At 52.4% G+C, this 27,474-nt stretch overlaps 3 protein-coding genes across 25 annotated transcripts in view; 2 read left to right on the top strand and 1 right to left on the bottom strand.

The window, feature by feature from the left end:
* PASK (PAS domain containing serine/threonine kinase) overlaps positions 1–14,400 on the top strand; it is a 37,147-nt gene extending 22,747 nt beyond the window's left edge. Inside the window, exons 10-18 of one of the 6 annotated variants that reach the window (XM_046018844.1) lie at positions 219–1,612; positions 2,481–2,662; positions 3,048–3,215; positions 6,917–7,042; positions 7,158–7,292; positions 9,893–10,092; positions 11,819–11,952; positions 13,080–13,226; positions 13,850–14,400. In XM_046018844.1, the coding sequence (XP_045874800.1) occupies positions 219–1,612; positions 2,481–2,662; positions 3,048–3,215; positions 6,917–7,042; positions 7,158–7,292; positions 9,893–10,092; positions 11,819–11,952; positions 13,080–13,226; positions 13,850–13,929 (2,566 nt within the window). In that variant the 3' untranslated portion in view covers positions 13,930–14,400. Of the gene's footprint in view, positions 1–218; positions 1,613–2,480; positions 2,669–3,047; positions 3,216–6,916; positions 7,043–7,157; positions 7,293–9,892; positions 10,093–11,818; positions 11,953–13,079 lie in introns of all 6 variants that reach the window. The other 5 variants (XM_046018843.1, XM_046018845.1, XM_046018842.1 and 2 more) reach the window with 5 other exon arrangements.
* Positions 14,401–15,992: 1,592 nt separating this feature from the next.
* Positions 15,993–27,474, top strand: MTERF4 (mitochondrial transcription termination factor 4). 2 transcript variants are annotated; one of them, XM_046019641.1, is made up of 4 exons: positions 15,993–16,235; positions 17,847–18,342; positions 20,113–20,297; positions 20,997–27,474. In XM_046019641.1, the coding sequence occupies exons 1-4, from the start codon at positions 16,215–16,217 to the stop codon at positions 21,375–21,377; spliced, it is 1,083 nt and encodes a 360-aa protein (XP_045875597.1). In that variant the 5' UTR covers positions 15,993–16,214; the 3' UTR covers positions 21,378–27,474. The 2 variants fall into 2 exon arrangements, with proteins under 2 accessions (XP_045875597.1, XP_045875598.1); XM_046019642.1 differs by lacking the exon at positions 15,993–16,235 and adding an exon at positions 16,242–16,426.
* SNED1 (sushi, nidogen and EGF like domains 1) overlaps positions 24,192–27,474 on the bottom strand; it is an 81,225-nt gene continuing 77,942 nt past the window's right edge. For 10 of the 17 annotated variants that reach the window (XM_046019620.1, XM_046019624.1, XM_046019632.1 and 7 more), the window contains one exon: positions 25,384–25,499. The gene's annotated coding sequence lies outside the window, so the exon portion shown is untranslated. Of the gene's footprint in view, positions 24,307–25,103; positions 25,216–25,383; positions 25,500–27,474 lie in introns of those variants that run through there. The other 7 variants (XM_046019622.1, XM_046019626.1, XM_046019633.1 and 4 more) reach the window with 4 other exon arrangements.

Below are 27,474 nucleotides of genomic sequence, written 5' to 3'. Positions count from 1 at the left end.
GAAATGAGAATGCTGAGCAAAGCCCTGAGCACATGGTCCTGGGCGCTCAGTGCTCTGCATCTGGGCCAAATCATCGCCAAATGGTGACTTATCTATGAGTTGGTCTTAGTTTATGGTGTTAAATGCTTTGTGCTGGTCTCTAATAAGGATGATCCATGTGATCTCTTGATTCTTCTGTGGCCCCTAAGTAACTATGTCATCCATGTTACAATTCTCAGAGTGGACAGCATCCTAGAAGGAAGCCCACCAGCCCAGGAATGGTCCTCACCCGAGGACCAGCGAGACATCCGGGAAGGAAGCACACCAGCCCAGGAATGGTCCTCACCCGAGGACCAGCAAGACATCCGGGAAGGAAGCCCACCAGCCCAGGAATGGTCCTCACCCGAGGACAAGCGAGACATCCCAGAAGGAAGCCCACCGGCCCTCACTCAACAGTCATCACCCAAAGACCAGCCGAGTTCTCTCTTGGAGAAAGAGGAACCTGCAGCCCCAGAGAGCCTGAGACAGGATCTTGTGGAAAGAAGTGAGTCTGACCCAGGGGACACATGGATCTCTGCTTCCTGTGAAGCTTCTGAGGACAGGAGCAGGCAGGCTGAAATGAGTAGGCTGTATCAGGAGGCACAGCCAGAGTGGACAAGTTCGAGCAGTGCCCGTCATTCATGCCGTTGGGCTGATTCCCTCACGTCCAAGCCCCATGCCGCAGGCCAGCTGGCAGGGGAAGGCCTCCTGCCCTGCCCTGGATATGGGGGTGAGCAGAGCACGCAGTCAGGAAGCCCCCCTGGGACAACGCGACTCTCGTTCTCCACACCTGCCCTAGAGGAGCCGTGGGTGGCCATGGAGAATGACCGTGAGGAGCTACAGACCTGCTTGATTAAGGAGCAGCTGTCCAAGTTGAGCCTTGTGGGACCGCTGGGTGTCTCCTACACCGAGCTGGCCCCAGCAGAGTGCCCCCGATACTCTGCCCCTGTGTCCTTGTGTGACCTGGGAAGCAGAGGCCTGTCTAGCCGAGTGGGCAGCTCCTCAGCCTGCTATGCTCTGGCCATAGACCTCCCTGATGTCCTGGACACAGTGCAGGCCCAGGAGGCTGATGGGAATTCTTTCTCCTGGAACCTCAAGGAGCTCTTTCTGGATGAATGGACAGATCGAACTTCCTCCAACTGTTCCTGCGCCACGTCCGAGCTTGTGGGGACGCCGTCTCCTTCACCGGTGGGCTCTGATGCAGACATGAGTGGTCTGCACCGGTGGGGATCTGGTGTTTTGGATGACCGAGAACTGCTGCTCCTGACCGGCACTTACTTTGATCTTGGGGAGGCTCGGCAGTTTCACAAGAGCCATCTGGGGCCGGATCCGGTAGAGCCCTCTGAGACGTGTCTGGTGTCCTCAGAACACTATGAAGTCAGCAGCAGAGAGAGCCCCACCTGTATCCTTCCCACGCTGGGGGCTGGCCCCGTAGATGTGTGTCCAGCAGAGGAGCCCAGGCTGAGCTTCCAGGTCACCTCAACGCCTGTGAGAGGGGACAGCCCGGTGACATCTGGGGCCACCTGCGTGCAGCAGGAGATCCAGGAGGGGACCTATGCTGGTAGCTGCCACCACCGGGACGGAGCTCAGCTGAGTATGTGTCGGGGGGCTTGCCCTGGAGCCCCTGTGGGAGGCTGCCATAGGAACATGGCTTGGCCGGGGCGGGGCCTTCCTTGTCCTGCGGTCCGATGCCGCTGCACCCCCTCCCCCAGTAGTTTTGGCTGCAGTGTGAGGGTTTTGTAGTGATAGGTCATTTCTTGAAAAATTAGGGATTAGAGTCATAAGTGCCTGTGCCTGGGAAGGGCACAGCCTGAGGTCCCAGCTGCTTCTGCGTTCCTCCTTGGAAGCCATTGTGTGTACCATGGTCAACCAGGGTGGCCCCTCATGTGCTGCTGGGCTTCAAGCTGCTGCTGCCAGGTGCATTCTGCTCCAGGAGGGGCGTCAGGATCAGGTCCCTTTACTTGCCTCTTGGAGCTGATTATCTTTGCTGTACTTTCCTCCCTAACTTCTTAGCAGATCCGTGTCACGTTAGCCAGTTGTGTCCTTACTGCTGACTTCAGGCTTTCCCCCTAAACTTTAAAAAGTTATGCAAATATTATATGTTATTTGTAGAAAGACTAGAAAATGCCACCAAAAAGAACATAAAATCCCCTGTAAATGCCCTCTAAAGATAACCCCATGTTTGTTCTGGTGTATATGTTGGAGGCTGTGAAAATACCCATGCACGTGCAGGAAATGGCCTCGTATGAATGTTCATGTGTGGCCATGGTCAACGCTGTCCACAGACCTGGCAGCAGAAGGCAGACATGGTGCGGGGTGGAGGGTGGTGTCCGATGCGGGTTTCCGGGCTTTTGCCCTGTCCCAAGTGTGGGTGTCCCTGCCCCGCCCTGCATGGGTGCTCTGGGGGACTGTGCGTCCTTGGCCAGGCCGCCGCTGTTGTGCTGACCTCCCCTGCCCTCCAGGTGTGCAGTTTGAGGTGAAGCGGGTGGAGCTCCAAGGCTCTGCGACCCTGTTCTGCTGCTGGCTCGTGAAAGACCTGCTGCACAGCCACTGGGACTCGGCCACGCGGACGCGCCTGCTCCTGGCCAGCCTGCCCAGCTCCAGCCACTCCATGTGCGAGCTTTCTGGACCCAGCGTAGGGGAGGTGGGGGTCTGTGCTCAGCTCTTGCCTCGTACCCACCGCATGGTGTGGAAAGGGGTCCTGCCTGGCTTTTCTGTCTTTCTTTCCTCTGCTTCCTCTGGGATGGGAGGAGGATCCTTCTAGGGCTTTTTCACCATGCTTGCTCGTGTAGCGGGTGAGTCTGAAGCTGTATGTGGGATTTGAAACCTCAGTTTGCCCTGTGTGCTGGGTGGGGTCTCGGCGTGTGCACCAGTTTGGGTAGACTAGGAGAGCACTTCTCAAGCCAACCCCCCTGGGACATGGGAGGAGCAGGGTGCAGGAATAGGGGACTGGTGCCGTGACTCTGCTTGCTCTTCCCTTTTTTCCTCTGGTCACATGTGGCCCCTCAGGCATCCCATTTCATCCACAGATGCTCAGAAGCAAGCCCTGGTTCGAAGAGCCCCCAAAGGCTGTGGAGCTGGAGGGGCTGGCGGCCTGCGAGGGCGCATACTCCCACAAGTACAGCACGCTGAGCCCGCTGGGCAGCGGTGCCTTTGGCTTTGTCTGGACTGCAGTGGACAAGGAAGCCAACAAGGAGGTATACCCGGGCTCTCGGGCCGCGTTCAGTAGTGGGGGTCCCGCTCAGATGCAGCCATGGCCTCAGTGCCTCTGCGTCCAAACTCTCGGATTACCGTGACAGAGGAGTCCTCTGTGGAGCACCCAGCACACGGGCTGGCCTGGGTCAGGCTCTGGCCTTGGAGGGCCCTCCCGCCAGTGCACACAGTCACATCCAGCCGTCCTGCTCGCCACTTCAGATGCATGCTGGGCTTCCCACTGTGTCCTTTCACTCAGAGGCTGATGTTGGGGGTAGATTTTCAGGCTGAGACCCAGCTGCCCTCCTCCCAAGTCCTGTTTGGATTGCATTTGTAATTGAGCGTTATGCTAGTCAATGTGGTGGCACTCTTGTTTGTCTCTGCAAATACTGTGACACTGCCCAACTGTTCCTGTGCTGCCTGCTGAGTTCGGGGTGCCATGAGTGTGTGGGGTCCTTCGACCACATGGGGTCTAATCACTTACCTCTGGCCTTTACCTGCTGAGTGTCTGTGTTAATGCTTCACCTTCCCGCACCTGTCTGCCCAGTTCTGACATGTTTCCTGTGGGTCCTTCGATTTTCTAGGTGAGTGGCCAGTCTCCTGCAGGAAGGCCAGTTCTGTCTTTCGTTCTCCGTGATCTGTAGCCTGCCGGCCTCTCGGACCCACAGGGCCGTTTTCAGGAGCAGGCGGCGAGCTGTTGGCTCTCCTGCCCAGTCATCGTCAGCCGCCGTGGCTCCTTTCTAAAGATTTTATTTATTTATTTGAGAGAGAGGAGAGAGAGAGAATGCATGCAGAGGGAGAGGCAGACTCCCTGCTGAGCAGGGAGCCGGATGCAGGGCTTGATCCTGGGACTCTGGGATCATGACCTGAGCCAAAGGCAGATGCTTAGCTGACTGAGCCAATCAGGCGCCCCTGTTTTGTTCTTGATGGAGACTTTCTGCTGGGGATATTTCATTTTATTTTCAGCTCACTGAAATTTTTCTTGGAGAATGAATATTGAGTTCTACCAGATGTCTTTTCAGCCTCTGTTGAACTGATCATACTCTCATTTTCTTTATTAATATAATGAATAACACCAATCAACTTACACCCATAGAACCAATCCTTGGTTATAATAAATTCTTTTAATCCTTGGTTATAATAATTCTTTCGGTTTGCTAATATTTTTACTTGGGATTTTTTTTCATTTATATTTCATACATCAGTTTTCTTTTTTTTTTTTGTCAAAGTTACAAGAGGCTGGTGGAGTTGGCAGCCTTTTTGCAGATCAGCACATACAATGATATGTCTGCGGCTGCTTCTGTTCCCTTGGCTGGTCTGATTCTTTTTTTTTTTTTTTTAATTTATTTGACAGATCACGAGTAGGCAGAGTGGCAGGCAGAGAGAGATGGGGAAGCAGGCTCCCTGCTGAGCAGAGAGCCTGATGAGGGCCTCGATCCCAGGACCCTGAGATCATGACCTGAGCTGAAGGCAGAGACTTAACCCACTGAGCCACCCAGGTGCCCCTGGCTGGTCTGATTCTTGTGTCCACCCTCTCTCATCTTTGCTAGACTTGTCAAAGAATTGTCTGCTTTATTCATAAAATATGTGTTTTGTTTTCTTACACTTTCTGTGAGTTAATTTGGCTGTATTTCCAGCGTATTGGGTTGAACATGGTTGTTGGACCGTTACTAAGTAACAGGGCTCTTCCATGGTAGGTCTTCTGAGCCCACGTTGGTTGCCTTCCTGAGGCCGTGGTGTATGCTGCTTTTGCTGTCACGTGTTTATATGGGGTTTAATTCTCAAGTTTATGTTGCTTTACTGTCTCTAATCTCTATGAGGCAGGTCCATTCTTAATTGAGTCAGGAACCTAAAAGACTACAGGGTTTTTGTAGACCTCTAGACCTAAAGGAAGAAGAAAGAAGCCTGGGAGCTCTTCTCTTGGTTTGAAAAGAAACACACGAGTCTTTTTGCATCTCAGAGCCCAGACATGCCAGCTTCAGTATTACCAGGCCTGCAGATGATTCTGGAAAGCCGTCCATCAGAAATGGCCCCGTAAGGGTGAGGCCACTGTTGGGGGGACAGAGCACAGTTCTGGACGCTCAGTCTATGGGGCAGTTGGTGGCACTGCTGTCCTCACAAAGCAGTTGTGGTGACCCACGACCTGAGTGTCTCTCCCAAGTGTGTAGATCTTTACGTTTCTCTCAGCATGTTCTGTGGTTTTCGGTGAGTTTCTGAAACCTGCATTATTTCCATATCTGGTTTCTTCCCTTTCTTGTGTCTAGTTTTTGTTTGCTGGAATATTGGTTACTGATAACATGTGGGTGTCACATGTCGTGTCCTCACATGTATTCTGACTGTTTTGTTCCCCTGATGTGTTCGTGGCGATCCACACGGTTTCTCTCCGAGCACGTGACCCCTACTCTGTGGCCTCTAGCATGCTTGTGAAGAGCAACCTATTTTTTCTTTCTGAATTTTTTTTCTTTTAATCTTTGGAGTTCAGAAATTTCCCCAGGATGTATTTCTGTGTGTGCGTGTGTTCTTTATTCTTGCTTGGCGCTTGGTAATACTTTGATCTGAATGTTTAAAGCTTTCTTTACCTCAAGAGGATTTATTCTTTTGTTCTGTTAATCCTTTTCCTTCTTTCTAGCTCTGCACTTTGTCCCTGAAACCCCCTGTAGGTGTGTTCTGAGGCTCCCAGCAGCAGCAGCCTTCCCTCGCCCCTCCTTGAACCCTGCAGTGGGGCGGGTGGCAGGCCTCTCTGCCTCCAGCCACCGCCTCCACACCCCCCACCAGTCCATGCTCCCGGGTGCCAGGAGGTCGGCCTTGGTTCCCTCGTCAACGCTCTTGCCTTCTCTCACATGCCTCCTCGGCCTGTGGGATCAGGGAGCCCTCTCTTGGCACCATCTTTAGGATTTGACCACTTGTCAGCACTGATGGCTGGGGCTGAGACATCCCCTTTGTTGCGTGGTCACCGTGAGGCCTGACTGGGTGCTGCGGATGCCCCTCTCTGCCCCTCCTGCCTCTGCATGCCCCCTCCCGCTGCCCGTCTGCCCCTCCGGCGGGCCCCTCGTCCCTGCTCACCCGAGGCGCAGTGCACACGTGTTGGCTGTCCCCACCGTGGACGGTGAGCTCATCGGGCGGGACTTGTGGGTCATCTCATGAGGTCTCCAGCGGAAGCGTGGAGCGGGCCTGACCTGCAGTTCTTGCTCACCGTGTGCCCCGGGCCCCGTGCCCTTGCTTCCCCAACAGCCAGTGCTCTGCTGAGTGGCTTACAGTGCTCGTCTCCCTGATAGACGGCCTCTCCGCCCTGTGACATGTCCCGTGTCTTGTGTTGCTGTGTCCGTTGGTTTTGTTGGGCTCCCCTCAGCTCCCAGAGGATGTGGGTGATGGCCTCAGTCTGTGTTTTCCAGTTCTCCGGCCTCCTCTTTCATTTTCTCTATCAGGGCTCTAGCCCTCGGTTGTGACCTGGGAGTGATGAGGTTTCTGAGGGGCCCCTGCCCCTGGCCCAGTTCACGGCCCCTCCACCATGTGCTTCTGTCTCCTCAGCCTCACCCTTCCGTTCCTTGTGCTGTGTGTGGGGGCCCCTGGGTTTCTTCTCTCCCGTCCCTGGGATTCAGGGGGAGGCCCACTCAAGATCTGTGTCTGCAGAGCTGGCGGCGGGCACCACGCTCAATGGGGTGCCAGAGACACACTGGCAGCCACTTTTCCCCCATCTTCCTCATAGGTGGTAGTGAAGTTTATTAAGAAGGAGAAGGTTTTGGAGGATTGTTGGATCGAGGATCCCAAACTTGGGAAAGTTACTTTGGAGATTGCGATTCTGTCCAGGGTGGACCACGCCAATATCATCAAGGTGGGGTGCCATTTGTCATTTAGTGGTACCTTGACGTCAGTCCCGTGAACCGTTGTTAAATATGTTGTCCTGAGGGCACCTCGGCAGGCCCAGACCTGACTTTGTCTTTTTCCAGGTTTTAGACGTATTTGAAAACCAAGGGTTCTTTCAGCTGGTGATGGAGAAGCACGGCTCTGGTCTGGACCTCTTTGCCTTCATTGACCGCCATCCCAACCTTGATGAGCCCCTGGCGAGTTACATCTTCCGACAAGTGAGCAGGCCGGAGCCATGCTGGGGAGATTGTGGGCTTGGGCTGGGGTCCCGGGGCTGCCGACATGCATGGCTCACATGCACTTTTTTCTGTGAGGTGGACTCTAGCCTTCAGATTTTGGATTTTATGGGGTAAGATCTATATTAAGATACATGGGGGAGCCCAGATGCTGTACTGGACTGATGAGGGAAGCATGTTTAATGATTAAAACTTACTTATATTTATACAATATCCACACCAGTTGCAAAACTTAGGCAATGAAGCTATCAGGTTAGGCTTCGAGGCCTGTGCGTCTGATTTGAGCCCTCGTCTCTCAGCAAGAAACCATTGCTAAGTTGTATGCAAGGATAATTATAGGGCTGATGAGGGAAGGCTGTTGCATTCAGTCCGAAAGAGCCTCTGAGGTACCCACTGTGCTCAGTGGATGAGAGCGGTCCTGCTGTCCAGCTAAGTGAGGTAATCAGGAAAGGTTGAGATTCTAGCAACCTTGTTTCACAATATTTATTTTGGTCTCTTTCATGTCTGCTTATGTGTTGATCTTGTCTACTTATTTTTTTGTTGGCATGGGAGAGTGACGAGCAAAATAGGAAGGCATCCTGGAGACAAAGAGGCTGGGAAGTGGGTGGAGAGGAGACAGTTATTCCTGTGATTTTTTAGGAGAAAGTTAGGTGTTCCAGACTTGCTCACCAGTTGTTTCCTGGTGAGGACTTGATATCTAATGCCAGTTTGCATAAGTTGACATTTCTTACTCAGAGCTATAAATTCCTAGGAGCTATTAGATTTCTGATATTAAGTTTCCCAGGCACCTGCCTGTAAATTTCAGGCATTGTGGTTCTGCTCAAAGACTGTCCCCTTTCCCCCTCTGTGTTGCAAGATTATTTACCCGTCTACTGTAATGCATAGTAAAAATTTGTTTCTGAAATCTTCACGGCAGGCAGACTGTAAGATGTAACAAGAGTCACTTGTTGAAAGCTGCTTTCTCTCAGTTGTTAATTCTGGGGCCATTGATTTGGTAATTATAGGGTTCTATACTTTCTAATTTTGCAAGAAGTCTCTTGCAAGTAGTCCCTCTGTAAATTTATATATGTAAGTGCTATTATATGTAAGTAGGGATTCACAGTTTTATAGAAAAATATCATACGCCAGTGTCTACAAACAGTGCCAGTTACCAGCCTCATGTCCAATGCATCAGGCCACTCACAGACCAGCTCTCCTGGGTGGCAGGGGCACCCGAAGGCCTGTGGGAGAAGGGGCTTCTCTGTAGGGACTCAGGTTCTCTTCAGACCTTTGTGGTGAATCCCTTGCTGCCAATTAATAAGCCTCCAAGAAACTTTCATGTTCAGATTAATAACGCAGTTTCTCTTCTCAGCTGGACCCTGGCATGTATGTGTGCGTGTGTGTGTGTGTGTGTACACATGGATGTGTCTGTATGTTTGTGTACATACGTGTGAGTGTCTGGGTGTGCACACATGTGTATTTGTTTACTAGTTGTAAGTTAATTAATGGGGCACAGTTAACCCACCATTAACTATAGCCTCTGATTCAAGGGTATTCACTTGTAAACATAAAATTGTCTCTAATCAAAGTGACCATGTCCATGAAGACACTATGTTGATTGGTATGATTGGTGTCCAAATTATGAATACAGTCAGAAATTTTACTTATCTCATTTAAACTTAACCGGAAGCTTCCTTATGTTCATCTCTGTCATCAGATGTTGTGTAGGCTTCTCTGGTCTGGGCAGGCAGCAGTTGTCACTGTTCCCTTCCAGAGTGGGGACTGTTGCACTTGGCTTGCTGGAACAAAGCCCTCTTCCAGGGGAGTCACTTTATGTGCCTATGGGCAAGAACCCCACGCATGCTGGGGCTCGAGTGGCTGATGCCAGGGGCTGCCCTCCGAGAAGCCGCTAGAGACCAGAGGTGGGGGGTTGGAGACGTGGCTTCCATTCTCAGCTCTGCCCCTCAATGCGGCATGAACTCTGGGCAAGACCCTTTCCTTCTGTGTGAACCAAAGGTGTCATGCTCAGTCTTTCTGTAAGGGCCGCCTCCCATTTCACACCCGAACCACACTCATGGAAGCACCTACCACGTATCTTTGTAGCTTTTGCTTGTGGTCGGTCTGTCCTTCCTCCTGAGATGTCAATCTGTGTGTTGAGGGGTGAGTGACGCTTGTCTGTAGCACACGGAGAGAACCTGAAAATCATGTATTTGTGCTGGGGGACAAGTGGGGTATTTGTGGGAGGGCATGAAGTATCAGTTACACCAGACAAAGTCCTGTTTCATAGCTAATGCTGATGTGTTGTATACTTAACAATGTGCTGAGTGTGCTTACTGCTACTAATGAGAATAATGAAATTTTAAAGAAGAATTCCATCCTAGTACGTGCTGTTGCTGGGGGCTGTAGCTGGCCAGCCACGCTGAGTGCCCCGCCCAGACCTACATCAAGCTGGCTGAGCTGGATTGGGTCTGCATGTCCAGGGTTCTTACCTGCCACTAGTTCATGAGGAATCAGATAAGAGGTGTTTTTCTTTGTTGTTTTGTCCTGTTTTCAAGTTAGTCCTTATCTTAGACGCCTGTTTTCCTTGAATTGCCTGGTTGCAGCTAGTGGCAGCAGTGGGCTACCTGCGCTCCAAGAACGTCATTCACCGGGACATCAAGGACGAGAACATCGTCATTGCAGAGGACTTCACCATCAAGCTCATCGACTTCGGCTCTGCTGCCTACTTGGAGAAGGGCAGGCTATTTCACACATTCTGTGGGACGATTGAGTACTGCGCCCCCGAAGTCCTCATGGGAAACCCGTACGTACGGCGCCAGGCTGCGGCCAGACCTCACATCTTCCGGGGGAACCACGGGACTGCTTGGAGTTTAGGTGGGAGAATGGTTTCCGCTAGTGCCTCTTCATGACACAGGCTATGGAGTGTTGACAAAGGTCTTGGTCCCAAGTGGGCAGGCCGGCAAACTATGGTGGGCTAAGGGGAGGTAGGCCATGGCCACCGCTCTTTGTTGTGTTACATTCTCAACTCTTATGTGTGTTTGGAGTTTTATGTAATTGGATCTTTGAGAATAAGATGAAAGATCAAGATAGGAGGCCCAAAAGTTGAGACTCTTCAAGTAGGAGGAGAGGGTCTCTCTTCAGCTGGGTTTAGTCATGGTGATGACAGGCATAATAGCCAATTCCAATAACAGGTGGCTGGGCTGGCAGCCTGTGACATCCAGCATTGAAGGCACAAGTGCAGAGGACCTGAGTTGGCCTGGACCTAGTTGGCCTTCCTGCTCCCACCAGGGGGACAGTGTGTCCCAGCCCTGGAGCCTGCGGGCTGCTGGGGGCCCTGGGCGGTGCTCAGGAAACCCTTCTCCTGTCATCTCCATGTGCACCCAGAACCACAAATAGGACATACTGAAGGAGGGTAGTCCCGGAAGGGCCTTGGAGTTTCTCTGAAGATGTAATTTGATCAGCCTGGTGTGTGCTGTTGGCTGCTGTCTTGTCCCGTGGTGGCCATTGGAGTTGGAGAGGGCCACCTGTCCTGTCCACAGGACCCTAACATGTGCTGTGTGGCTTGTCTGTTCCCCTTCCCACCTCCTGCACCCAGGCTGGGACGCCCCCATAGGGGAGCACAGGGTGTTGGTGCCTCTCAGTGCTGCTCAGAGACCTCCGGTCCTCCCCAGGGCGTCCCCACCTTCTGGAGCCCCTGCCCTGACGTCTCTCTAAACAAAATGAAAACAGAAAGTGCTGAAGGGGGTTTTCTTGCCCCAGCTCCTGCGGCCTCTTGTCCTGCACGTTCCTCACATCTATCCTCCTGACCCCCCCCCCCCCCATCCTGGTCTCTGGCCTCATGATGCCCAGGGCCCTCTCCTCGCAGTGTCTCTCAGCCACGTTGTCTGACTCTGTGGTCTCTGCTCTCTGGGCCAGAGCTGAGTGACCAGCCGGCTCCCGGGCAGCTTGGCTGCAGCGCCACCCTTCTCTAAAGTGAAGTTGCCATTTCTTGGGCAGCTGCGGGGCTTAGGGTAAGAGCGCTGCCATCTCACAGGTGCCAGTGCATGGAAGCTGGGTGAGGTCCGTCCTTACAGTGACAAAAGATGGCAGCAGGGCCCCATTATACCCTGGTCCCCATCCTGTTGCCCAGTTGGCCCAACCTGGACCCCTCTGCCACCTCCTTCACCCTCTCTAGGTTGCTGCTGTTGCTTTGACCCTCCTTCTGCTCCTGTGTGGACTAGAGCCTATCCTCTGCTGTGCCTTCTCTCCACCTCCTCCAGGAAATCCCCCATCAGGAGGCGCTCTGCTCTCATGTGCTATACACCCTCTTATCTGGTAGTGGGCATCTCTTAGCTGCCTGGACGTGAAGCCTTGCTTTTTTTTCCTCCCCAGCATGTGGCTGGAGCATGGCTGGCTGGGGTGGAGGTGCTGGAATGGAGGGTGTAATTGAGAAGGGCCACAGAACGCGCTGGGGGCCACTGTCAGGGCCGCATGTGGGGTGAGCTGAGCCCCGGTATGGCCCGAATGCCACCGCCACCTCCCCCTTGCAGATACAAGGGGCCGGAGCTGGAGATGTGGTCTCTGGGGGTCACGCTGTACACGCTGATCTTTGAGGAGAACCCCTTCTGCGAATTGGAGGAGACCATGGAGGCCACGATTCACCCCCCATACTTGGTGTCGGAAGGTAAGGGCGCCTGGTCCCGGCCTCGAGCATGACGACTCTGTCCGTGCTGATAGCTTCGTTGCTTTCTTTCTAGTCGTCAAACACTAATCTGAACAGAAGGGTAACTTGAATGTGACTAAACCCTCACGATAATTTTTTTTTAAGATTTTATTTATTTATTTATTTGAGAGAGAGAGAAAGCACGTGAGCACAAATGAGGGGAGGAGCAGAGACTGAGAGGGAGAAGTAGGCTCCCTGCTGAGCAGGGAGTCTGATGCGGGGCTTGATCCCAGGACCCTGGGATCGTGACCTGAGTCAAAGGCAGATACTTAATGCAGCCACCCACGTGCCCCTGGTCTCTCTTCTTACAAGGACACTACTCCCATCATGGAGACTACCTTCATGACCTCATGTAACCCTGACCACTTCCCAGGCGCCACTGAGGGTTAGGGCTTCACCTAGGGGGTTGGGGGAGGTATGGAGACAGTTCAGTCCCTAGCAGCCTAGAAGAGGGTTTTTGCAGCTTTGCTAAAGTTCGGGTTCCCATGAACCGTGCTTCCTGCAATGTGCTGTTCCACCCACAAAATCATTCCATGTGCTCTCACTGCATTCTCAAGATACTTCCCTGGGATGGTGAAGTCAGAGCAGCCTGGTTGAGGAGACACCCGCATTGTTACAGGAAATGGGACCCAAATCTAGACCCAAGGCTGGGGCTCTTCTCAGAGCCCGTGCCACCTCCTGGGGTGACAATGCGGGGCTTGCCTGTCGCTGCCTCCCTCCCCTCTCAGCACACGAACCTCATGTCACTGGAGGCTCTGCATGGCCAGAGCCCCGAGAGCAGGCTGAGCTCTGGAAGCTCTGCATGGAGGTTAGGTTAGCGGGGTGGGGGAGGTCCTGAACCCCATGCTTTCATTTCAGAGGGGACAAGCATGTTCTGCAGCTGGTCTCCGCGAGTAGCTGGGCCCGTGTGCCAGAACCCCCAGTTTCTTGTCAGTGGAGGTTCCCAGGCCACTTCTTGCCCAGTTGGAGGTACTCGCGGTGGGCAGACCTGGGACCCACTGCTCTGAGCCCCGTTCTTCTTGAGCCCAAGCCCGGATCCACCATTGGTCTTCTGGCCATGTGCCTAGGGTGGGTCTTTATGTCTCCAGATCTCATGAACCTCATGTCTGGGCTGCTGCAGCCTGTCCCTGAGCAGCGCACCACCCTGGAGAAGCTGGTGACGGACCCCTGGGTGACACAACCCGTGAATCTTGCTAACTACACCTGGGATGAGGTGTGTCGCATGAACAAGCCAGGTGAGATGCATGACCTGTGTGCAAAGAAGGTAAGGAGGAGTTTCCCAGGTGACCTTCCTGGGTCTGGGGAGGAGGCGGCTCCCTCCTCCATGCTGTCCTGGACACGAATGTCAGGGCCTGTAGCTCCTTGTTACCTGTGGAACAAATGGGGCTTGATTCTGTTCCAGAGGTCCTTGAACACCACTGGGGCCTTAGAAGGTGGGTGAGCACCCAGGGGAGCCCCTGACAAGGAGGCACGCACAGGAGGGGCTCAGGGTGGGGGCCAGAGGGTTTGAGAGCAGCCGGAGGTGGCCTAAGCCAGCAGAAGGGGAGACGGCGAGGGACATGCTCTGAGGGGACCCGGGGGCCCTGGCTCTTCCAATGAGGTTCCTGGCTGCAGAGCTGCGTGGCAGTAGGCCGGTGTGTCTGGTTGCCACTGCACAGGGTGGGTGGACCCAGCTGGTGTTGGGGGTCCGGGCATAGACTTCCCGCAGCACCCTGATGGGGGCCAGGGACACTGTAGCAGTGCCAGGTTAGTTCTCGAGGGCCCCGCCAATGTCTTGTTCCTAGAAATTCTACCAGAGAGAAGCAAGTGTCTTAGGATCTTGTGTTAACACCCGATACAATGTCGTCTTCTTTCTCAGAAAGTGGAGCACTGTCCGGTGTGAGCCTGGAGACAGAGAGCAGGTGTGCCAGGGAGGTGGCGTGGGCGCTGGAGCCCTGAGGGGCCTTGTGCCCTATGGGAGACCCCTGAGGAGCCAACTCCAGCTCCCCGCTGCTCTTCATCACTCGCTCGGGATCAAGGTGTTTTCAAGCCCCATCCAGGCAAAGAAAGTAAATTTGCAAGCATTAGGCCCAATTCACCTTATAAAAACTCCTGTGCAAGTTTGAGAAATGCTAGGGCAAAAGCCAGTGGTGTTACCAGATTTTAGGTTTATAAATAGACTTGGAATTCATTTTTCATATGACCTTGGAAAAGCATTCTAGTGTTCGGTTGAGTTTTGCGCTGTTAAAGGGCTTTTATTTGTGAACTTCAGAGTCTTTAATCTTTCTGATTTTGTATATATGCATGTGTGTTTGTTTCCCCTGACTTGACATGTGCTCATCTCATGTGTGGAGTTTGTAGAACTGAATAGCCAGATGACCAGGCTATTTCATTAACTTATTTTTTTGAACATTTCCAAATTAAAGTAATTTTGTAGTGAACCATGACCATGACTGTCTGAACTGTTCCACGATGCTGGTGTGGGAAGCGCTTCATTTATGTTTACGTTTGTGTACCCACACTTGCCCTCACTGGAGAGGGTTCAGCCTCCATCAGCTTGGGGATCCCTCCCCTGGGTGGGCCTGGAGCCCTGCAGCTTGTTCAGTCTAAGGAGGCTGGCTGGGGACCAGCTGTCCTTAGGCACGTCCCTTCTCCTCTGCTCACCGCTCCAGCCCACCCTCTGTCTGGGTCCTGCTGCCTACCCTGACGCCCTCCCCACACCCCCCTGGATATCCAGCCCCACGTCTGTGCTGGGCATCCACCCCTGTCTCCTTCCCATCTGGTTCAGGTGCCTGGGGGTCTCTAGCACACTTAGATGTCTCCTCCCCTCCAGGCTCCAACCCACACTGTCTGAAACAGGATCAAGGAGCTCAAATAGCAGGTGCAAAGCAGCCTTTATTTGATCTGTGTTGGAGGGGAGGGAGTGGTTAGAAGTAAAAGGGAAACCCTTCATTCTTTTCCTTGCTAAGAAGAGAAGAAAAGAAAAAACCCAAGACGCCCCCACCCCCTCTCCACCACGTCACCACTTTCCGCAGGTTGAAGGCTCTGGTGGAGTCCTCAGGAAAATGCTCATGGGCCATGCAGCTTTGGTCAAGTTCTGTGCTCGTTTTCTGCTGTTCGTTTGGGGAGCACTCAGCCGTCTCTTAATATCTAACGACACCCAGATAGCGGTTGAGTTAACTCCCGACCTTGAGGCGAGGGGCTACCACCCTCCCTTCCTTTGGAACGTACTGTGCGAGTCCCTGCCCTCCGCGAGACTGGCTGACAGCAGGAGAGGCTGCAGAGGCGTGGATTTCAGGAGCACATTTTGTGAAGTGCGTAGTAAGAAGTGACGTTTACTCTTCAGAATTCAAGTTAATTTCATGATATTCTAAGAACTCTTCTCCAGACTGAAAAAACTCAACTGTTTTCCTTGTAGTATTTACGATGCTTGTAACACGTAACAAGTTACAGGTGTGCAACTGCTACCCAGGCTAAGTGCTCGCTCTCCGGGGACAGGCTTACAAGAAATAGTTCTCCAAACCCATCCCACGGGGTGACAGTAGGTCCGGCGCCCTGAGGGTCTCTGCGGAAAGCCTCAGGCAGCAAGTCTCCGTAAGCGCCCTCTGTGAGCCCAGACGGCGCAGTTTCCGCGGTGGAGGCTCTGGCTTCCCAGCCGCGCCTCAACTCCCGGCGCCGGTTTCCGGTTTAGGCTCGCGGACGGGCTCCCTCCTGGGGACGGATGGCTCACGAGGGGATCCTTAAGTTTCGAGTGTAAAGCACGAATTTATTCCGGTGTCGACAGCTGGACATTTGGAAGAAGAAAGCTGGAGTGACAATCGGCGAACAAATCAGCCCCCCCCCCCCCACCGCCGGCCGCGGGGCGGGGACTCTCCAGTTTCCCACTCCGAGTCTCGGGCGGGGTCAGCGCAGTGCCGGGAGCGCCCGCCAGAGGGAGGCAGCCGGCGAGTGGGGAGGGGGGCCCGCGCCCCCGCGCCCCCGATCCCCGACGCACCAGGCCGCCAGCAGCGGTGCGGAGCGGGTGCGAGGGAGGGCGCTGTGTATTTGTCGCGCGGGCCGAGAGCCCTGGAGGGCGGGAAAGCCGGGCAGGGCCAGCCGGAGGAGCAGGAGCGGGGCCGCGGCCGAACGCGCCTTCCGCGCGCTCGCGCTTTCCGGGGGGAGGGCGGAATGCGGGCCGCCGAGGGCGGAAGCGCTTGCCAGGGGAAGAGCGGAAGTGCGGACCAGCGAGTCGCTGTGGCCACGCCATGGCGGCGCTCGGCCGGCAGGTGAGGTGGCCCCCGGTGCTGGGGCTCCGCTGAGCCTTCCCGGCGGCTGGGCAGAGGGAGCGGCGGGCGCCCCGATAGGACGGGAGCGCGAGAGCGTGGAGCGCTCGGGCGCTTGGCGTGGGCGTCCGACCGGTCCTGTGACGCGGGGTCTGTGGAGCCGGGTCCGGTGGCGCGGGATCCTGTGACTCGGGGTGTGTGGAGCTGGGTCCTGTGGGGCGGGGTCTGTGGAGCCGGGTCCTGTGGTGCGGGATCCTGTGGCGCGGGGTCTTTGCGGCGGGTCCTGTGACGCGGGGTCCTGTCGCGCGGGATCTTGTGACGCGGGGTGTGTGGAGTTGGGTCCTGTGACGCGGGGTCCTGTGGCGCAGGGTCTCTGGCGCCGGGTCCTGTGACGCGCGATCCTGTGGCGCAGGATCTTGTGACGCGGGGTGTGTGGAGTTGGGTCCTGTGGCGCGGGGTCTGTGGCGCCGGGTTCTGTGACGCGGGGTCCTGTGGCGCGGGGTCCTGTGGCGAGGAATTTAGACTCGGGAGTGTGGCGCGGGGTCTGTGGCGTCGGGTCCTGTGACACGGGATCCTGTGACGCGGGGTGTGTGGAGTTGGGTCCTGTGACGCGGGGTCCTGTGGCGAGGAATTTAGGCCCAGGAGTGTGCGGACGCGCGTGAGGTCCCGGGCTTCAGGGTGGGAACCAGCTCGTAACCTCGCTGTTGGCCTGGGAGTGATTGTCTGCTGTCGTACGTGGGACACAGCGACAGAGAACGAGGGCTTGAGGGCTTCTCGGAGATCCGCGATCTCTGCAGAAAAGCATGCTTCCGGGAGTGCCGCTCCAGGTGGTTTCTCCTGCGTGGTTTTACCGCCACGAACAGACAGAGCACTTGCATCGGTGTGAAGCAACATCATCTCCTAAGTTCCTCCGGCAGAAGCCTCTCTGCTCCCTAGGTTTAGGGAGCGACCCCTTTTGTGAGAGGTCACATGCATACCAATACACTTTGGTTTCTGTCTTCCTGCTTCTTTTTTTTTTTTTTTTTTTTTTTATAATTTTTTTTTTTAATTTATTTATTTGACAGCGAGAGACAGGAGATCACAAGTAGGCAGAGAGGCAGGCAGAGAGAGAGAGAGGGAAGCAGGCTCCCCGCGGAGCAGAGAGCCCGATGTGGGACTCGATCCCAGGACCCTGAGATCATGACCTGAGCCGAAGGCAGCGGCTTAACCCACTGAGCCACCCAGGCGCCCCTGTCTTCCTGCTTCTTTATTTTCAGTTCAATCTGCTGCCCCAGGCGCTGGCCCTTAGAGGGTAGAGGAAAAGGACCCGCACACACCCAAATGGCCTTTACCGCTGGCCTTGGGATAGTTCCCTCCTGCTCCTCCCTGCCATGTCCCCTCTGTTAGGGCAGCAGGAGCTGGTAAAGGCTTGCTTGGCTGTCATGATCTGCTCTCTGTACGAACTCTGCCTTCTCTGCAGGCTTTTCATGCTCAGATCGGAGTTTGCAGGTTGTTGTAAAGCTTGCTATTGTTCTGTGGGATCAAGGTACTAAATAACGTGGCTCCAGGATCCCGTGGTCTCCTCTACATTGGAGTGGTGAGGAGCTGATCTCCGTTTGGTGCTGTGTCTCATAGGTCTTCAACTGGCACCGCCTGGTCCCCCTCACCTGGGCCCATGTTGCTAGGCAGACCCATCGAGGAGAACAGAAAAGGACGTGTCCATCTTTGTTGTGTAAACTGACCACAGCCTCCAATGGAGGGGGCCTCGAGAAATTATCCCATGTGGAATCCAGAACATACGTGCAGGAACCTGCGTGCAGGATGCGTCTCACTCGGTACTCCCTTGAGAAGCGGAGGATTCCCGTGGCTCCAGGGTTTGTGGAGCGAGAGAAGGTCATCAGTTCCCTCCTGGACATGGGTTTCAGTGACGTCCACATTAACGGATTGCTCCATCTGTGGACAAGTGCACACACTCAACAGTTGCTGGACATCATTTCAGAATTAATACTCTTGGGTTTGAACCCAGAGCCTGTGTACATGGCCTTGAAGCAAAGTCCTCAGTTGTTGAAACTGCCTATAGTGCACATGAAGAAGCGCTCCGGCTATCTGCGAAAGCTTGGTCTTGGAGAAGGTACAAGAAGGCCCTGATTTTATGTCCAGTGCTGAGGAGTTGGGGTTGGGGGGCAAGAAGCCCAGATGGGGTGGGCTAGGGGAGGGTTCTGGGGGAAGTCTTGGGAGTAATGTGTGGTTTGGCTTGGAGGTGAGAAGCAGTGACCTCTGCAGATGGCACTGCCAGAGGGAATGGGGGGACTTGTCTGGTTTGCTCACTGTGGGGGCTCTAGCTTCTGGAACACTGAATGGGTGGTGAGCCTGTGGTATGTGCTCGTGCTCAGCAGGTAGAGGTCAGTGTGTGGCAGTAACATTCATGTACCTATGCAGTCATTGATATTTACCTTAGCTTGAAGTGTTGTCTGTACAACATAAAGCCAAAGGCTTTCTATAAGGTCCCTTGTAAAGATTTGGGTTCCAGTGGAACCCGAGATTGTCCCAGACTCCTAGGAAACAGAGAAGTGACTATTCCCCCAATAAGATTCACATCTCAAGGATTCTAGGATTTCATTGGATCCCCGGGTAGGCCTTGAGGAGAGGGGGCTGGGAGCCCATGAGGGTCCCAGGGATCCTTACACACGTTGACCCCAGGAGGGCTACTGTATTTCATTTTTTGACCCCTACTGATAAGTTATTGTTGAGGGGGGGGAGATACTATTTTTTGGCGATCTATTTCAGAGGCTTTCAGAAGATAAGAGCATAGCCTTATGTGGTTCTCTTGACAGATTGCCTGTTGCAGTATAATCTAAAAGGCTAAATTTAATAGTTATATGCTGTGATTATATGTTATGAAGTTCAGCAAAGCCTTCTGCTGCAGAGGGAAAGTCCAAACTCCTGAAAGTCATTCTAGAGACATTTTAGCAAGACAGTGAATAGCTCATCTGTTAGAAAGTTTGTTAATACCAGTTTAAATAAGTGATTTTAAGTTTCCAGGTGCTGAATTTTGCCCAGCTATCCATGGGAAGACCATAGGCCCCAATTTCCCTTCTGTAGTCTGTCTCAGTTACCCTAATGCGTTAATAGGACCTCTTTTGCTCAGTATTGCCCTAATGTGGATAAAAGATATGGTCACCTCACTAATTAGGGCATCATTGTTTGTGGCTGTGCCTCGTGAGTATTCTCATTTTTCTGTTAATAATAATTATCGCATTAGGGTCCGTAATCAAAGGAGCAAGACTGTTACAAAGCAAAGGTCAAGCAAAACTTTATTTCGTGCCAAGCATCGAGAATCAAACCGACCAGTCAGTTTGATTCTCGATGCTTGGCGCGAAATAAAGCTTTGCTTGACCTTCGCTTTGTATCAGTCTCACTCCTTTGATTACGGACCCTAACAATTGTGGAACTCCTTTTCATTGAGTTTGGGCTCCCAGATCTTAGGAACATTGGTTGTTGCTTCAGTGACTATTTTATTATGGAACGAAGTGTCAACCCACAGCCCCCATGTAGGGGAATCTACTGTCTCCTTCTACTGTCTGCTCCTTCCAGTAGATCCCCTGGGAAATTCTTTAGATGAAGAGGGCAAGGGGAGGAAGCCAAGAATAAGAGGTTTATGCCATTCAGCTGGGAGGCCAGTAAGAGGCCTCCTTTTTATACCGGGGAGGGGGTCAGTGAGGAGATGTGTTCTTCTGGCCCCTCCCACTGCCATGTGCTCCTGGGCAGGCATTGGAAACCGCCACTCACGGGGAGGAGTGCATCCTCCTTCCCTTTTCAAATGCTGGCTTAGATGTGGCAAGCCCCTTGTTTTTCTGGAATATCCTAAAATTATATACTTATCCTTTTTTATGTTCTGCAGGGAAACTAAAGACGGTGCTTCTTTGTTGCCCTGAAATCTTCACCATGCATCAGAGGGACATTGACAGCATTGTTGGTGTTCTCAAGGAGAAATGTCTTTTCACGGTACAACAGGTGACCAAGATTTTGCACAGATGCCCCTATGTTCTTCGGGAGGACCCCGGTGAACTGGAATACAAATTCCAGGTGAGGATGACCGGTAGGGGATTTGGGATTTGGGAAGTAACAACAGGTTCTTTGTAGTGAGGGTCAGTTCCATGAAAGAAGCCACAGGCACCCTGAGGGTGAGTGGATGAGGTGAAAAGCTTAGATCCTCTTTGCGCATACCAGCCAGAGAGAACCTGGCTCTGGTTTTTCACTTCTTTACAGAAAACCTATCCTGCAACTTTTCTGCTGTTAATAGTGAATGACCCAGTCCCATTCCTGGGGTCCAAATGGGGCCTCTGTTTGAAATAGCTAATTTAAAAAGAGCTAAAAATCTTCCTTTCTTTAGAACATATTCTGCATATTAATTTTGGAAGCATAATTGTGACAGTTGTCCTAATTTTGGGGTAACAATTATGACAACTTAGGTCAAATTGCTAGATGTTTGCTGAATTTTTTGCCTGTTCTTTCAATACTCATATTTTTTTTTCCTGAGAAACAACTGAATTTATCTCTTTTGCCCCTTTATTTTCTGCTAAGTTTTTCTCAATATGAATTTGAAAATGCTTTGAAAACTGTTAGCCATCACACAAACGCAAGGCATCATAGAGAGTCCTGGCACCGCTGGTTGGGCAGCTTTTTTGTGAGTACTTTGGACAGCTTGCTTTAATTACAGACAGTGGCAGGACAGGTTGTAGGTTACTGTGCCCGGGATTCCTCTAACTGTGTCTGTCTCCCCAGTATGCCTATTTTAGGATGGGGGTTAAACACTCAGACATGGTGCGGACCAACTTCCTGCAGTACTCCATAACCAAGATCAAGCAGAGACATGTGTTCCTCGAGCGCCTTGGACGGTACCAAACCCCTGATAAGAAGGGTCAGACACAGATTCCCAATCCTCTCCTTAAGGACATTCTCAGAGTCTCAGAAGCTGAGTTTCTGGCCAGGACAGCCTGTTCTTCCGCTGAGGAGTTTGAAGTTTTTAAGAAGCTCTTTGCTCGGGAGGAGGAAGAGGGGTCTGAGAGCCACATGCCTGACAGCAAAAGCTTAAGTCTGGACGAGGACGAGGATGAGGATGAGGATGAGGAAGAGGACGAGGATGAGGAGGAGGTCGAAGAGTGACAGGAGGACGGAGGATGGGAATGAAGAGCCCACTGATACCAAAGAGTATTATGATTTTCCCAAAGTTTTCAAGAGTTTCACTTGGATCTTGTCATGTTATTTTTCCTTCTAAAACTGGTCTTCTGATGAAACATATTATAAATCACCTGAGAAGTGGGTCAGACTAAACAGGAGCTGCCTTGGTTTGATCTGTTGTTAGGTTTCTATGGGGGACGGGGGGGGCTCCTCCTTCCTGTGTGGAAGACAGACTCTGAGCTGTTAAAATCAGGGGACTCAATACCTCAACATTTGGTTTTGTTTTTTTCCTCTGTTGATATGTGATAACTTCATGACAGTGTGGGGAATGGGGTTCTTGCCTCTGGTTCAAGTGTCATTTTACATTTCCTTGTAGTGATAAAGATAAAATTATGAGTAGGCACTGAGGTTTTACTACATCACAGCACTTTATTTTATGCAAACAAGTAGCAGGTTTTCCCCAGAAACACTTGTGTTTTTAGTCCACAAATACTGCTTCATAATTGTGTTCAGTGTACAGCATTGTCAAGGGAGGTGGTTAGTGATGGTTTCATTTTGCACAGCAGCTTAATGCCAACTGAGTGTTCAGGTATTTTTCTCTCTCTCTGGGAAGAATGGGCCCTGGCTCTGACCTTTCAGGGAAGTTGGCTTTGTTCCTGGCTTGCGGGCCATCTGCAGGCCCACAGTTTCTGGTTGCTAGTGAATGCTGCCCTGGAGTGTGCCAGAACAGGAGGGGGTTGGGGTGCGGTGTCATCCGGTCACCTCCCCATCAACCATCTCACAGAGGCAGCTTCTGAGACTGGAGGAGAAGAGCACTTGCACAGGGTCTTTGAGCGGGGTGGGGCTTGGTGTCCTTCAGGGAGCTCCCAGGACACTGTGGTGGTGGGAGTCCCCTTGGGAAACCTGGGGGAGCTAAGGCGTGATTTAAAGAGTTGGGTCCGGGGTAGATTTTGATGTTAGTTGTCTCTGAGGTAGAGGCCCAGCCCTCATGGCTTGGGCTCTATGAGGGAGGACTGGTGCACCCCAGATGTCTTGGGCATCCCTTCCTTGAGGGGAGCTGGCACATGGTTGTTGATATAGAAAGTATTTTTGGTGATGTGACCAAAATCCAGGACTTGACAGCATTTTAACAACTAGGTAAAACCGCTTGGCCTTATTTTCCCTGCAGAGACTGAGTTAAGAGTCTTGTCAGGCAGCAGTTCCCACCTGGAGTGATCTTGACCCCAGGGAGCATCCAGCAACATCTGAGGACGTTTTTGGTTGTTAGGACTGAGGGAGGGTGCCATTGGAGTCCAGCGGCTGGGGGCTGGGTTGCCGTGAACCATCCTGTGGTACGCAGGGCAGCCACAGACAGGGCCATGCAGCCTGAAATGTCAGCAGTGCTGAGGCCTAGGAGCTGCCTGATAGCCTGGTGCAGCAGAGTGCAGTCGTATCGGTTTGTGGGAATGTCCGATTGGAAGCAGGCTGACACTGCTTATGTTTCTTTTGTTTAAAAGAAAGTAAATAACTGAGTTTTTAAGTTCCTTTCCCGTGTTTACCAGAATGCTTCTGGGAGGTGTGAGCTGTGTTTACTGTGGGACTCAGCACTGAGGTGCAGATGCTTTTGTTTTTTTCTGGGCTTATGTTCCAGCATGATGGCAAAAAGAAAGACATTTTCTGCAAAAGAAAAGTAGCTCAGTGAATCCCCATGCGTGGGAGTGAGATGTGGTGGCAGGAGGTAGCCACGGGAAGAGCCCCGGCTGAGGGAGGTGCCTGTTGGGCTTGCTGGCGGGAGAGCTGTGGCGTTAGCGCAGGTCTCCTCACCCGCCTCTGTGACAGCCCACATGCAGTGGGAAGGAAGGCTTTGTCTTTACTGGTTTTCTTGGCCATGGGCAAAATTACTAAAAATGAAGACATTTCACTCTGCCACTGTTTTCACTTACTCTTCCATTTTGTGGCGTCCTCAACTAACCAACACTTTCTGTGGAACCTCAGATGGGTTCTTATGTCCAGTGGGGGGACTAAGAATTATAAATTTGCATGATTAGCGTGGCTAACTTAGCAACTCATGATTGCTCCTTTCATTTTGATACAGAAATGAATTTTTATGCACCTGAGAATTTTGATTGTATTAGTAATTTCCTTGGGTAGAGTTTGACTGTATGTTTGAGGAAGACGCTGGAGTTTTTGAAGGGATTTTGTGAAAAAAGCAGTGTCTCATTTAGAATGTTTCCAGGATGAATTATAATTCCTTTGCATCACGAAGTCTTTTTACTAGATATCTAATTTGTAAAACATCAAGTGGAGTTAATCATAAGACAACCCAGCACCAAGCTCAGGATTCAGTAGACTATTTGTTGTAGAAACAAATGTTTCTGAGTTAAAAACTGGAATACACTAGTGTTCTCATGGCTGAGGGGTTGAGGTCATTAACATCATAGTAGAGTTTCATCTACTTTTCCAGTGATAACACTTGATCTTGTCACTTGCTAGCGATGCTGTAGCTTACATAGACACACAGTGACTGGTCCTGGAGACACAGCAAAAGTCAGCAGTACACAAGCATAGCCATGGTGTTCTCCCGACTCGCCCAGTGCCGGCGCCCATGACTGAGTGCAGCCGTCTTCTCCAGGTGGGCCTGGGATGCCGGGGGGCACTATGGGGTACAGTAGAGACTTCTTGAAATGACGGTTCCTCCTCTCTGAAAACAAATTGTGTAAAACACAGACATATGCACACAAAATTTTAATAAAGAGCCTAAAATATACTCTTAACTCTTCCAACAATGTTTTTATAAAAGATGAGAAGGCGCGCCCTCTGTGGCTGTAGGGCTCACTTGGGACAGAGTCCGTGGCAGATGTGCGGGGGCTTGAGTCAGCTGCTACGATGCTCTGCGGACACGAGGCGGAGTTGGCTTGCATGGTTTGCACCTCCTCTGCAGGGAGAAGCCAGAGCGGTCAGAAGCGTGTGGGGAAGCCCCTGCAGCAAGCCAGGGCCACATTCTGCTGAAGAGGGAAATGTGTGAAAGACCACGCTAGCCGGCAGCCTGGACTAGTGCCGCTTGAGTCGAGGACTGAAGCAGTCTTGAACTGGGTCGGGTCTGGCCTGCGCCGGTCGTCCATCTCTGTGGCGTTCAGGCTCTGCACGTGTTGGGGTGTTGTGTCGTGCTTCTGTGAGGCCCAGGGCTCTTGGTGCCGTGCCGTGACTTGTCATCGGTGGGGGGGTGGATAGCTTTCTCTGCATAAGGCTGAGGCCTGGGTGACTCGATAGACCAGGGCTTGGCCAAGTGTGGCCAGGAAATTTGCCCCCTCGTTTAGTAAATGTGGTTTCACTGGAACAGCCACACCCTTAGGGTCACTTGTCTGTGACTGTGGTCGTGCCACCAGTGCCGAGCTGAGTAGTTGCTACAGAGATGGGTTGGTCCACAAAACCTAAAACAGTCACTGAGAAAAAGTTGAAGACTAAAAGTGTCTAAACTCCATCTTAGTATGAATGAACACTTTGTCTTTTATAATCTACTGGTCCATGTGATGGGACTGTAGTCCACCACATATCAGCACAAAGAATTTGCTGGAGGAGAGTTGGGTAGGGTGCCTAGAACTTGGCTTCCCTTTCTGTCTGGCCTCACCACCAACCCTTCCTGGCATCACTGTCTCCGCTGTGGAAGCCGGAAGGCAGTTCCTCTCAGTTTGATTGTTAGGTCTCAGGCGGAAAATTGCCCTCTGACTTTGGAATCTGAGAACTGGTTCCGGGATGCTGCAGGAGCCTTGCTGGCTGGCAGCCCTGCTCATCCATGGCCCAGGTGCACATAGCAGTTGCTCCCTGGCCACGGTGCAGACTGTCCCTGTAGGAGACGGAAGCCAGGGCTACAGCACAGGCTGTTCCATGCATCGCAGGACTAGGAGGTGATTTGGGCCCAGAGGGTCTCCCTGGTGTGGCCCTGAAGGGAGGTGGGCTGGACCTTGCCTGGCCTGGCCGTCCATCTTCTAGAGAGAAGCCGCAGAGGGGACAGATGCAAGCCAGGACCTGGTCTTTCAGGGTGTCCTTTCAGTCCAAATTTAGACCCCACCTACCTGGGCTTGAGGAGCTCATGAGGTTGATGGAGTGTAACAAGAACGTCCTAAATCCCTTGAGAAAAGAGACTGGGTCATGAGGAGAATGACACCCATTCCTCTTTAAAATGCAGCTTCAGTTTCTCTGAGCAGCCCTCGGTCCCCGCCCCCAGAGGACCCAGTGTTCCTGCCTCTAGTGTGGCTGTGGATGGGAGGGAGGTGTGCTGAGAGCAATGTGGCCCAGGGCCAGGGACATTGGGGGAGCATTGCTGCCGTTAATGCTGAAAGCTTCAGGCTGCTCCCCTTCCAGCTGGCCATGCCCTTGGATCCTTCCCCTGAAGACCGGGGCTGCCCCCTGTTGCTCTGGGTTGAAACGAATTCCTGATTATTTGCATTTGCTCCATTGTTTCAAGAATGGGTATTCTAAAAGCTAGTATTTGATAATTTGGTAGTTGAGGGTTTCTGATTTGTTTTTATAGAAATGGATTTGCTGACTTGGAAAAATAAAGGTATTGCTGTTTCAGGGGACTTACTGTGATAGAAATATTTGAAAGCCAAATTATGTTTTGGGTTCTTAATCCTAGTAGTGAATTGTTTATGAGCTGTGGAGCATGTTTTGGATTTGTGTGTCTTGGGAGCATAAGGTGGGAGGGGAAGTAATGCCTTTGAGGAGGCAGGAGCTGAACACAGACTTTTGGAAAAATCTGCCAGGGGCTATTTGCCAAGGCCACACCCCACAGATCCCAGCCTCGGCCTTCCGCACTTGGCTGGTGGGGATGTTCTTCGTGTGGTGTCAGCCTACATCTGTGAAGTTCTTTTGCTTCAGCTTCTTTGTAAAGGTTCTGAGTAACATTTCTTCCTCATCTCCTCAGCCCCATAAGACAGTGTAGCCTGTTCCTGAAGCTACTTGTTCCTCAGGGTGCCTCACTGCCCTCTCAGCACCAGGAACGTGGACTACTCTGAGGCTCATTTATGGAGTGGAAGGCGGAAGCTGCCTTAGGCCAGCGAATTCCCCCCTTGTTCCCCATGACATCATGCTGACAAGAAACTGTGCTCAAGGGGGCACCTGGTGGCTCAGTGGGTTAAGCCTCTGCCTTCAGCTCAGGTCATGGTCTCAGGGTCCTGGGATAGAGCCCCACATGGGGCTCTCTGCTCAGCGGGGAGCCTGCTTCCTCCTCTCTTTCTGCCTGCCTCTCTGCCTACTTGTGATCTCTCTGTCAAATAAATAAATAAAATCTTAAAAAAAAAAAAAAAAAGAAAGAAACTGCGCTCAATGTGAGACTGAGTACAGGTTGTAGGTGGGTCGCCATGATTCAACCCAGTATCTCCCTGACTGTAATGAAGACTTTGACAGAGTTTATTGGGCGGGGGAAGGGTTGGAGGGTGTTGAGTTGCCAGAAGACTTTGGGAAATGCCAGATTAAGCAGGAATAGAGTTAGAAAGTTTCTTTCATTTCAGGATTCCAATGCTTAGGATTCCTGTGTCCACTGGGAATTCTCTAGTGGGAGAGTCTTCAGGATTTCTCCAAAGTTATGTGATCAAGGCCCCACACCCCATTTTTTCTTTCGATAGATTGCCATTCTCAGGGTCTGGAAGGCCCTCCCTTGTACCCCCGCACTCCTATATCTGGGCATCCCGGGCCCCTCCCGCCGTCCTCTCCTCCCCACTCCTCCTCTGCTGCCACCCCTTCTAGATGCCCTTCTCAGTCCCACCTCCATGAGTGCTCAACCCCTGCGCCCACCTCCAGCAGTTGCTGCTGATGGGAAAGGGGGTTCTCCGTTTGCTTGGAGTCAGTGGGATTCGTCCTTACCCCACAGATGGCTTCATTTCCACTTAGAAATGCATCTGTGCCTGGTTTATGTCTATTGGGAGGCCTTAGGTATTTTTTTTCTCTCCCATTTTAACCCCCTCAGGGAATTCTGAAACTCCTGGTCTGGGAATTTGTAATAAAGAGGGCATAGCTGAGCTCCCTAAGTAGACAGCAGCCCTCCTGGAGGCCACATGCTGGGACAGCCACTCTAGCTTTCCCGCAGCTCTGCCAGCCGTGGTGG

The sequence above is a fragment of the Meles meles genome, chromosome 9 (assembly GCF_922984935.1).
Source record: "Meles meles chromosome 9, mMelMel3.1 paternal haplotype, whole genome shotgun sequence".
Classification (NCBI taxonomy): domain Eukaryota; kingdom Metazoa; phylum Chordata; class Mammalia; order Carnivora; family Mustelidae; genus Meles; species Meles meles.
Note: the sequence above shows the minus strand (reverse complement) of the source record. Positions and strands in the feature narration are given on the sequence as shown.